This window comes from Limanda limanda, chromosome 13 (genome assembly GCF_963576545.1).
Source record: "Limanda limanda chromosome 13, fLimLim1.1, whole genome shotgun sequence".
NCBI lineage: Eukaryota > Metazoa > Chordata > Actinopteri > Pleuronectiformes > Pleuronectidae > Limanda > Limanda limanda.
The window spans coordinates 3,889,358-3,901,294 of NC_083648.1; the positions used below are offsets into that span (position 1 = coordinate 3,889,358).

At 40.5% G+C, this 11,937-nt stretch overlaps 1 protein-coding gene across 2 annotated transcripts; it reads left to right on the top strand.

The window, feature by feature from the left end:
* Positions 1 to 213: 213 nt before the first annotated feature.
* Positions 214 to 10,115, top strand: LOC133017835 (ABC transporter F family member 4-like). Of its 2 annotated transcripts, none has more exons than XM_061084049.1 (15): positions 214 to 405; positions 1,413 to 1,468; positions 2,206 to 2,372; positions 2,504 to 2,595; positions 3,568 to 3,702; positions 4,307 to 4,405; positions 4,605 to 4,695; positions 6,237 to 6,301; positions 6,422 to 6,467; positions 6,812 to 7,450; positions 7,544 to 7,688; positions 7,934 to 8,253; positions 8,422 to 8,483; positions 8,647 to 8,691; positions 9,120 to 10,115. In XM_061084049.1, exons 1-14 carry the CDS (start codon positions 310 to 312, stop codon positions 8,683 to 8,685), a joined length of 2,052 nt encoding a protein of 683 aa, XP_060940032.1. In that variant the 5' UTR covers positions 214 to 309; the 3' UTR covers positions 8,686 to 8,691; positions 9,120 to 10,115. The 2 variants fall into 2 exon arrangements, with proteins under 2 accessions (XP_060940032.1, XP_060940033.1); XM_061084050.1 differs by having other exon boundaries at positions 6,815 to 7,450.
* The last annotated feature ends 1,822 nt before the right edge of the window (positions 10,116 to 11,937 follow it).

Genomic DNA, 11,937 nt, shown 5'->3' on the forward strand with positions numbered 1-11,937 from the left:
AATACATGTGAAACTAACATATTATAATTTCCTTGCAAAATTTTCAAAACGTGTAATATTAACTCTAAAGTTGGTTTTAGGTCCACTTTACTTTTCAAAGTTAAATCTCAGAAGACACTTCCGCCCTTAGAGCTTCCGCTCAGGCAAGAGGACTCCAGCTCCCATGCTGCATTGCGAGGGGGGCGGGGTGTAGCTCACACGTGTGCAGCCAGAATATCGAGCATGTACTGAAGCGACTGTAACTCGTCAATAATAACCCGCTGGTCCACCGTGTCTGTGCGTGTCTGTGACTCGGTCCCGTCGGTGAACATGGAGGACGAAGCTCTGCTGGTTCTGATCTACCAGCACCTGAAGGTCAACGGCTTCAAGAAAGCGGCCAAAGTGCTGGAGAAACACGTCAATCAGGTGAGAAAGGTTCGATTCCCACACGTTCTCATGTGGACTCTGCAGAACCGAGGATGCTGGTCCGGGTTCGGGTCCGATTCTCCTGAAAGGTTCCTGTCTGAATCCAGGGCGAACATGTGCAGGTTATATAAGACGTTAAATATACATGAGATTAAAGTGTGTGTGTGTCTGTGTGAGTCTGTGTGTGTCTGTGTGTATGTGTATGTGTGTGTGTGTGGTGAGGCCTCATGCAGAAAAGAACATGATGTTTCAGAAGCTGCTCGGTTGTGTCAACACACTCCGATCAAAACCTGCTTCACGTTTTATTCCATTTAATGATCACAGCTGTTTATTATTACCTACGTGCACCGGAAATGCATCGATTAATCAATTAATCAATTAATTCTGCATCAGAAAATTATTCGGTAATAATTGTATTAATCAAATAATCTGTTAGTAATCTGAGCTAAATATTAGTTTCTAAAATGGGAGAATTTGCTGACTTGCGTTGTAGTTAATTGTTGTTGTGATGTTCTAGAGACCAAATAATACATGATGTACGTTAGTGACACAGTAATAAACAATAAATAATTATAAGTCACAATTCAAACACACACACTCTTATATAATCTCTTACGAGTTCTCAGTAGAAATGTGTTGTAAAGTTAATAATATGAAGTATTAGGGCCACTTGAAGTCGATCATATTTTAATTGATAAAAAGGTTGATTATGGTTAAAAGTTGCTGCTTCACATTGATTTGTGAGCAACCAGAGCAACATTCTGGACTCTGCTGTTACTTTTCTTGCATGGATTCATATCCGGGATCATGTGGCATCAAAGCGATTCTGAACCACAGGAAATTAGCTTTTTCCTAAGTTGAGTCGTCCGGCCACTTGATGAAAACGTGGTTTCAAGAGGAATTTGGTTGGAAACTGAGACAGTTTTATGATTAAACTCATGTGATGGTGTTTTAATGGTTTCATTGTGTTTATATTTGTTTATTTAATTGTGTGTTTGTTGTTGTAGGTGGAATCTTCGGAGCAGAACTCCAACCTGCACGATATCTACACAGGCTGGGTGAAGTAAGTCCGAAAAGTCACGGAGCCTTTTCACAATCACTGAGTTATAAAGAAACTTTTATTAATCTGTGTCCCAACTTCATAATATCCTGGATTCGAGAGCAGCCATCTTGAGCTTTTGACTTAATTTGCAGCTGCGTTGTTGACGTTAATAATAAGATTTACCAAAAGGACAGAAAAACATCTTTGAGGAACATTTATTTAATGTGCGCTTTAATTATTTAGTCTGGTCCCTGTCTGTTAACATGGAGGAGGCAGGGTTTATAACATGTGATGCTGCGAGCCACCAGGGGGCGACTGCTTAATGTTATTGTTGTGCATTTGATAATAAACTCTTGAATCTTGAATCAAGGTGGTTTGGCTTCAAGCGAAAATGTGTCTTTGAATCAACTGAAAACTAAACGATTCATTATATAAATTAAGTCAAATGCAGAGAATATATTTCTGTGAATTTGTGATGACTCAGCACTTTATGGTTTTTAATTCACTCAAACTGATTCATTTTCTTTAATTAAGTGGATTGTATGAATCTGTAGACTCCAAAACAGTTTATTTATTCTTTATTTATTTTTTTAGCCATAATGAAAATGTAACAGAAAGGCATTTCCTGTCCTTCCCAGTCAGACGTTAAGGACTTACACCAAATAAAAATATCATTAAATATAAAATAGTTTTCAAAAGCATCTTCTGTTTCCAAACTAAATGACGAATAAAATAAATGTGTGTGTTGTGTTGTGTAGACTGTGCTCTTTAGCCCAAGATGCTAAACAAGAGACAGAAGACGTGACCGCTCTGAAGAAGAAGAGCATTAAAGCAGAACCTGCCATCAGCGAAGAGGAAGAGGGCGCCGACGCCAAACTCTCCAACGGCGCCGAGGAAAATAATGTGGATTCAAAGCCTCCAGCTGGTAAAACTACATATTTATATATATATATATATATATTAACATTTATAGGCGTGAACCTCCTGATCTTTATAACGGCAGATAATGGTTTAGGGAACATTTCAGAGTCTAATCTAAAACGTATTGTCATTCAGAGCCCGTGTCGAATGGCGTGGAGTCGTCCGGTTCAGAGGGGAAAGACGATGAAGAGGAGGAGAACAAGGAGGAGGAGCTAACAGAACCAGAGGTGAGCAGAGACGAGCCCCTCAGACATGAAAGCATCGTCTTCAGCTCCGGGACACCACGAAGGCCAGCTACTGTTTTCTGACTTTGACGTTGATTAATCAGGAAAGGTTCAGTGATCCGAGGGGGAGCCACACCCGAGTCCGTGCGCTTGAACGCAGCTCGAACACCGGAATCGACATTAATCTCCTCTTCATCATTAACGTGACGAAGTGCAGCTCAGCACGACTTCGGCTTCAGAACAAAATATATCTACAGGAAACTTAGGGTTAAGAAATCTGACGGCAAAATGTTAAAAAAAACTAAACTGACATGATTTGACCTAGATTGAAACGACAGGAAACTAATGTCATCATGATCACACACACAGACACACAACACAACACAGACACACAGACAGACACACACAACACACAGACATAACTCTTGTCCAGTCACTGAGATAATGTCCTGATAGATTAACAGTAGCCGCAGTGTTGTTTTATGCTCGTGAGATACACACACATTACATGTCCGCTGTGTGCGTGTGTGTCTGTGTTGTGTCTGTGTTGTGTGTGTGCGTGTGTGTCTATGTGAGAGAGAGAGTGAATATCAAAGACTCGTCCTTGTTCTTTATATTTGCTCAGTGATGCAGTGGATGATGCTGTTTGGACAGAAACTGTGTGTGACAGACAGATAATCTTCTGAGACTTTGTGTGTCTGTGCGTGTGTGTGTGTGCGTGTGATTGTGTGTGTGTGTGTGTGTGTGTGCACTCTGTATTACTCATGCTGTGGGGACAGATTCTGTTTCCCTCATCACATTGTCAGGACTCGTCTTCCTCAGGGAGACAAAAAAGCAACTCGCCATAAAATAAATCACTGAGTTTTAATGTGAAATGTTAACGAGGCTGTTTCCTGTTAAACACCGTGGCTTCCTGTCGGCGTCTAATTGGCTCCAACACAGTTTCATAATGATCAGAATTATTTTCTTACTCAGGCGGCTCCAGGTGAATCATCTGTCCCGGTCACTAACGGCTCCTCTGAGTTGGAGGAAGAAGCCGAATCCCACAAAGCTGCCGTGGATCCGACCGGGGATGAAGCTCCGGCCTCGGGCGCCAATGAGCCCAAGCAGGTTGGTGACCTGAGGCTGAATCTGAAGAATGTCGTTTTTCACTTTCCAGGAACATCTCCTCCAGCACAAAACAAACCTTCTGATTGGACGTTTTCTCTCGTCCCCAAACGGCTTCTCCCATCTGCTCGTTGTGTTTTCACCGAACTGACGGAGGAGAAACGAGCTGAGCTGCTGATTCGTTCTCATCACGGCTCATAAAACCTGGAGAAGCTGTTGATTCTTCTGCTGATCCCACGTTTCCTCAGCTCAGATGTTTGAGCTGTGTTTATTCAGTGTGTTGTTCTTCTATCAGACACTCAGTTCAGCTGTCTGGGGCAATTAGTGCTTCTGTGTCTTGCCCAAGGACACGGGGGATTGAACCATCGGTGGGTGGACGACCCGCTCTCCCTCCTGAGCCACAGGAACCTATTTTGAAATGAACGTTATCAGAGCTGTTGTTGGCAGGAAAGAAGATGTTTGACACGATTATCCATAAGATTAATTTGCAAATATCGATGATCAGGGCGACACCTTCACTGATCCGATGAAATATTTCAGCGTGTCACAGATTAATTTGTGCAAATGACATTCAGGCTAAATGGTTTCTCTACCTCTTTGTCCCCAGGAGTCAGAAGCCGCCGAGTCCGAGGAGACAGCTGTCAGTCAAACAGAGGCCACGCCTCCCTGCGCTGAGGAGGAGCCTGAGGAAGACGACACCGTGAAGGTGCAGTGTTCGATCTTATTGATCTTATTTGTTTGGAGCACAGAACCTACGTCCTGTTCATTTTCAGGTCCAAACTGTTTAAGTGATAATTGACAAAACTGCAACTCCAGAAAAAGATCAAACCAAATAAAGTAAATGAAATAGAAGTAACTCAGAATGAAGACGTCCCTGTCGTTGACCTCATGATTCTTCACTACAGACTTCCGGCGAGGCCGAGCCTACCAGCTCTGACCCGGCAGCTGAGGAGACCAATGACGAGCCGGCGGAGAGCGAAGCCACGCCCCCTGCAGGTATGAACAACCAATAGCTGTTTGACGAGCAGGCGTCACGTGTGGCGTCTCCTCTGTGTGTTTCTCACTGAGCCGAGAAACATCACGAGCTGTTGTGACGAAACCAAGCGGCTTCGATGTTTCCTTCATCACAGCTTTTGAAAATGATGATCTGCTGCTGCACCAACAGGAAAATTTGTTTCTATTAACAAGATTCGCACCAAATTCTTCGTAATTCTGCTAAACAAGCAAACGCAGATGAAAACATCAGCATCACAAGTTGAGCTGTTTCCAACAATTTTATTTAGAGGGAATATGAAGTGATATTTTCCTTTTTGTCTCTGTAGCTGTGTGAGTGCAGAAACGTTTTATTTGCAGAAAATAAAGTAAGACGAAAAGTCGAAGATTTTACCTTGAGGTTTTGGGATTCGCCTACAAAACCTGTAAAGATCTTTGAACGTTTCCACGATGTCACTCCCTCCTCAGAGGGCTCGTGTCAGACAAGCTGGAGCGACTCTGAGAATCACAGTCACCTGAAACACAGACATCCTGTTTACCGACGTATTTAAACAGTTTCCACAGGATTTGACTCGTCAGACTCAGATTAGAATGATTGATTGCTGGATTACGTTGCAGCAGTTGTTGGGAAAGTGTCATCATTAAATAGTTTGACAAGTTAAAAGATGAAAAAGTTCCAAGAGGTGGATTCAGATCGGAGCAATAAAATAAATCAGTTCTCTGAAGGTGAACGATAACTAAAGGTTAACAAAATTTCTTTTAAACAACTTTAAACAAACCAGTGAAAACTCGAGATGTAAATCAAATATTCATATGTAAATATTCGCTTGTTCTCAAATAGTTTGTTTAATTACAACTAATCTAGTTTCCTCACTATTGTTTCTGTATTGTAGTAGTTTGAGGTTTTTATGCAGTCAATCTCTAAATTCCAAAAAATCAAACTATTGACATTTCACCTAAACTACTTAGTATTGACATTAAAGTCAACAAAATGCAATTATTCCTTGATTTTACTGTGAACACTTTCGGTACCAAACACTGATCATTTCAGTCGAAGAAATCCTCCAAGAGAGAAATTCTACCCATGTTATTAAGTCGACATTAATCTAGAGTGTCTAAGAAATCCTCTGCATGTAATCAGTCCTCCCAGACCTGGTGGATGGAGAAATAAATACTTAAAATGCTTGTGGTGTCTTAACAAGTGACCCTATGCCCAGGGGCTCTCCAACACACAGCCAGGGACGGAATGCTTCCTTTTTAACATATTTATTCTCACCACACACGTGATCAACAACATAAAGTTAAATCACTCACAGTAAGCTCTGCAGCTTCACTCCAGCTTCACTCCGGCTCCTCTCCGGCTCCTCTCAGGCTCCTCCTTCTCTAAGTCTCTGCCTTTTAAAGTGTGAGGACCAATCAGCTAACAGCTCTCACCTGCGCTGATTGACCCTCTGTGGTGCAGCTGAGGGTTTCTCTCTCAGCCGCCTCACCTCCACAACAAGCTACAGACGATATGAAGGCAGCTGTGTTTCCTTCTGTTCTAGAACTTGACAATGATGCTGAAAACCCAAAAGAGGACGAGACAGTCGAGGAAGAGGAGAAATCCGAGGTAAAAAAACAACCTTTTTGAATTATTTTAGGGGCTTGATAAGAATAATGTCATCAAATATTTCCAGGAGCAGAGAGAAGATGAGAATCTAATAAAATCAACGGTGTTTTGTTTCCTCAGGACCTAACAGCCGTTGACGCCGCTGAACTTCCTGTTACTGAAGCTGGTAACAGAGACTTTTAACTGAATTGTGGTCATGTTTAAATCATTTTGTAAACACTTTGTCTTCTAGTTTCAAAGGGTCTCTTAGTTTTCCAAGAAACATCAGATCGGTTCAAGATTTTCAGAAAATATAACATTTTGTGTTGTTATTCTTATTCTACTTATATTATGACTTTTTATTTCTAACCATTAAATTAAGACTTTATTCTCGAAATGTCTTATTTTTCCCCATCTCTAGCAGATTTAGTACTGTAAACTTAGTTTGCAATTTTTATTTTGACTTTTACTTTCTTCTTTTTCATTATTGTGACTTATTGTCCTTTATTCCCATGTGTCCTGTTCTCTCAGCAGCAGGCGACTGCATCGTCCTCAACATTCAGGTCGAAGACGGTGAAGCAGCCGAGCAAGAAACAGCCCAAGAGGTAAAAACTCCCAAGAAGAAAATGAAGAAGAGTCAAAAGGAAACGGCTGAAACCGTCAGCGAGTCTCCTCTCTCCACCAGGTCGGCCAAAAAGAAGAAGCTCAACAAAAAGAAGGAAGAGGAGGAGAAGCTGGAGGAGGTTGTGGAGGAGAAGGTTGAGGAGGTAGAGGAGGAGAAGCCAGAGGTGGTGGTAGAGGTGGTGGAGGAGAAGCCGGAGGAGGTGGTAGAGGTGGTGGAGGAGGTGGAAGTGGAGGAGGCACCTCAGGTAACTTCTGAAAAGAAGAAGGCTAAGAAGAGGAAAATGGAGAAAGCCGAAGTGGAGGAGGAGAGCGTGGAAACTCCTGTCACCCCTTCGAAAAACAAAAAGAAAAAGAAGACTGTTAAAGCTGTGGAGGAGGAAGAGGAGGAGGGAGGAGAAGAGGTGGAGGATCCTGTGACTCCAGCAGAATCAACGGAGAAGAAGAAGAAGAAGAGGAAAAAGGCCAAAGGACAGAAGGAGGTGGTGCAGTCTGACGAATCAGCAGCAGGGGGCGACAAAGACTCAGAAAAGGAACTGGATACAACAGGTAAATAAAATCTGTCTGTTGAATCCACATGAAGCAGCTTTAACACTTTGAGCTTCAGCTGAACGAGGATTTGCACGTTTTCTCTTCCTCCAGCGGAAGGAAACTCGTCTCTGCTCTCGTCCTCAAAGAAGAAGCAGCGGATCAGGAAGAAGCTGAGTCTGAAGAAGAGACTGAGGCTGCACAAGCAGGAGGAGCAGCTGGAGAAGAAGAAGAAGAAGAAGAGCACACCCGGGGAGAAGTCTGTAAACTTTATTTCTCTTATGTTGAATGTTACTGCTCATCCGTCATTTTAGATTCTTGAGATTTTAACTCGGTTAACGTGAAGATTTTCATGTGAGATGATGTTTTTCTTCAGGTAGTTTAACTGTAAAAGTGAGAAATATTGCAATGGGGAAGGATCTTTACATGTATTTTTAAGAATTTCTAATCTACGTTTACCTTCATCATAAAAACTGGTCACTTTATAACATCTTGTTCTCACAGAGCGGTCCCAGAGGCAGCGGAGGAGACACCTCAGCCCAAATCAGCCAAAAAGCCCAAACGTGCGGCCCCCCAGGACCAGAGCACCCCGAGGAAGAACGCCGAGCAGGAAGAGAACTCCGCCAAGGAAAACAAACCTCCAAAGATGAAGAAGCAGAAGAAGGGAAAGGTGGTGGAGGCGGATGAGAGCGGCGAGATGGTCGACCTGACCGCCGAGTCCCTGGACTCGTCAATGTGCTCGAGCGAAGGCACGAAGAAGAAGAAGAGGAAGAAGATGGAGGCCGATCAGGTCGAGAAAAATCCCGTCTCTGCAAAGAAGAAGAGTAAGAGACTTGTCGGTTGTTATAAATTGTTCATACTTTTCACAAGAGCTCCAGCTGGTAGTTTTAGTTAGTTGTGTTAATTTGTACGAGAACATTGAACAAATAATAATAATTTATGCATCAGAAACGAAACCTTCAGCCTGATGTTCACGTGTTGATGTTTTACAGAGAAGAACGGACTGAAGCAGAAAGTGGAGACAGAAGCTTCTCCAGAAACACCTGCTTCCACGGTACGACTAACACACACACACACACACTCACACAGACACACACACACTAACAACACTAACATCAGGAGTTTGACGTACAGTATATTATGATTTCCACTCTAGAAACTGACCAACGAAAAAGTTTATCCACAAAATAATTTGCTTGTTTTTTCCATATTTCCAGAAAAAGAAATCTAACAAAAAGAAGATCAAAGCTGATTAAATCTGGGTAAGTGGATAAAACTCAAGGTTTTTATTAAGAGTTGTTTCACACTCAGACTCAAAGTAAAACTGATCGGATTTCAAAGGTCAGGCTGTGTCTTAAGAAAAATGTTGCTTTTAATTAATGATTTATTTCTTCGCCTCTGTTGCATTCTCACATTTCAGACCCGTTTTAATTGGCGTTGCTCTGGAGTTATAGTCTGATATTAATAACATGTTATTCCTGCTTGTTCTGACTTGAGAGCTGATGATCACGGGTCATCGCACCTACAATTTAAAATCTGTTCCCTTCAGCTATCGGAGTTTCCTCAGGGACTGATGCAAATTAAGAAAACAAAAGTAAAACACATCGACAGCCCCTGAAGCGTCGCTGTTCCCTCGCGGTGACGTGTTGTGTTCGAGTGACGACTAACGAGCTCTGTGTTTATTCCCCAGCGACTCCTCCGATGTGAGCGGGGGGGAAGATGATTGGACCTGAAAGACAATCTGCAGAACGTCGGTGCCTTTACTCCTGATTCTTCAGGCTGAGATCAGAGGAGTTTCTCTCACACGCAGGAAACATCAGTGTTTTTCAGTCAAGTTTGACTTTGTTATTTCTCCCAAACTGTGAAAACTACACAAACTCTCATGTAACTCAGATCCGTATCGAATAGTTAACATGTATAATAATAATAACAATAAGGTTTAAAATGCAACCCGACTCAAACTACCTTCGACAGATGTTTGTATTATTGAAGTAACTCTGTGTAAAAGTTACTTTTTTCAAACCTAATGCTACAGAATTGCTTCTGGAGTTTCTCCGGAGTTTTGGTTTGTTTTGTTTGATTTTGTTTCTTGTTACAAACGTCTCCTTCAGATATTCTGCTGAGAAAGTCTGGAGTCTCTCTCTCTGGACATTCTGAGGTTCTCTGGAGGTCGGTGTTTTGTCTGAAAGCAGCTTTGAATCTGCATCTCTCTCTCTCTTACGATGAGAACCTCAACCTGCTGCTCTCCTGCTGTGACGCTTGTGACAGACGAGCTTTGCGTTGGTTTTCGGGAACAAGCTGTGAAACTCTCCCGTTAGATCGATAAACTCCTGAGGATTGTGAACAGTAGATAACGTGATATTCATTTTGCTGTAGTGACTTAAGTTTCATTGTGACACTAAACTTCCGTTTTGTGTGTTTTTTTTCAGTCAACAAAAGCTGTGAGTTATCTTTTTTTTGTAGGAAATGGTTTGTTTACAATGTTGTTTTCACCGTGAACTCTTAACTATGCACCTGATCAAATGCTTTTCTTAGAAGTGGAATACTTACAAGTTCAACAGATTCTAGTTTTCTCCTCCTGATGAACATGTTTTATACTGTTAGTCTTTTTCTGTTTGAGCCGGAAAGGTCAACTACCTACGTCTGACTTGTACTTAAAAAATAAAAGTGTGTCAAACAAAGCCAACTGACGACTCTGGAGTTTATTTTTAAACTTAATGTACCATAACTTCTTCCTATCGATGTGCCAGTGACGGCCAATCCGTCCGTCTCGTTCTTGTTAACACGATATCTCAACTTAGCCCTGGGAACACTCTCTCTACAAACGACTCCACAGAATCTTTTTTAATTTGGCAAAAAAGAAATGTCTGCAGATTGAAAGGTTAGCGGAGGCGTATGACTCACGACTATTATAATATATTTAATGCCTGTAATAACCTAATATGTATCAGAGGACAATGTTTTAATTTTAGAAGCAAAGAAATAAACTTGAGTTACTTGGAAATTATGAAACTCTGAGGAAAGTCGTGATAGATCTTGTCTGTTTATCTTAATCACGTCTTGTGTAACAGTTATAAACAGCACGAAGTTTGAGTGGCTGTCAGGAAAAGTTGAGGTGAAGCTGTAAAAAGAATAAAAGTTCATGATCATCATGAAGCAAATAACCACAGACACAGAGTCCAACATAATTTCTCTCTGATGTCGGAACACAGGATGTTCTCGGCTGTGATTATATATAATTACAGAACTGATGCAGCAGCAGTTAAGTGACGATAATGGCATCAGGGGTGTATTCCATTTCTTTTACTGAGAGAAAAGTTTACTTCAGAGCTGCTTCAACGTTTTCTTCTCTTGTTCCAGCCTCTCAAACTTAAAACAGGTCATTTAACTTCACCTACGTTTTTTAGAAGATGTTAGGACTCTTTTAGACGAATGGGTTTGTTGAAAAATCAAATGATAATGAAGGTCCTGATTATTGGCAATTTTAGAATACATGTCTTAGTTTATATTTGGTCAAAGCAAAGTTAAAAGCATTTTAGCAATAAAACGAATATGAAAATGAAAAGGTTTTAAAATGACTGGAAGTGGTGAAGATGTAATAAAAAAATTACAAATATAAATTTGGTTATTCCAGTGTAAAGATGAATTTACTTTCAGAATATTCTTTCTCATAAACTTAGAACATTATTCTTTTAATATTGAGACCTTTTCTCTGGAAATTAGTAGTAGAAGTAATTCTTGTAATATTAGTATAACTTTTTTCACGTAATATCACAAATTCATTCAAATAAAATCCTGACTTTAATCTTTAAAAATAACATTCAATGAATAAAGTTGAGGTGAATCACGTCAATACCATAAAGCTCAACCTGGGTTTTACCAACTTTGCAGAATCAAAAAATCTTTCTCCTCTCATTTATCTTTTCTTATTCATCGCACTCATCCTTCTCTGAACCGTAGCAGTTCACGAGAAATTGCGATAAATGTGATAAATTCCTTTTAGAATCAGATTTAAAAGCAGTGACAATTAAATTGAGCTTTAATAACGAGTCCATCGTGTTCCTCTCAGAGAACTCGAGGCTGATTACGGCTCAAAGAGAGATCAATCATCAGTTTGAAGCGAATATTCACTCAACTTTTAATACATGAGACATTTATTCCGCCCCCACACCTCAAGGATGTGTTAAATTAACACATGTTATATTATATCATATTATACTGCATTACGTTGCATATTGCAATTTGACACTGTTCACTGTTTTGCATTTTGCATTTCACTTTTTACTTCACTTTTTATATCTTTTATATATTTTTATATAGATATGTTTATGTCTAAATAAATGTTACTTTGTATAAATATTAGAAAAAGTGAGTAAATAAGAAGTAAATAGTGAGTAAATATATTTCGTTTTTTATTGTTTTTCTTATTTCTGGTGCATTTATTGTGTTTTTATGTTTCTATGTTCATTGTATGCACCAATAACCAGAGCAAATTCCAGGTAGGTGTA

Excerpts from the sequence above, each read along its gene's own strand:
- LOC133017835 (XM_061084049.1), top strand. The coding sequence starts at position 310 with ATGGAGGACGAAGCTCTGCTGGTTCTGATCTACCAGCACCTGAAGGTC. Across the intron at positions 3,703-4,306 it reads GCGCCAATGAGCCCAAGCAG|GAGTCAGAAGCCGCCGAGTC; the intron begins GTTGGTGACCTG and ends CTTTGTCCCCAG. Across the intron at positions 8,254-8,421 it reads CGTCTCTGCAAAGAAGAAGA|AGAAGAACGGACTGAAGCAG; the intron begins GTAAGAGACTTG and ends GATGTTTTACAG.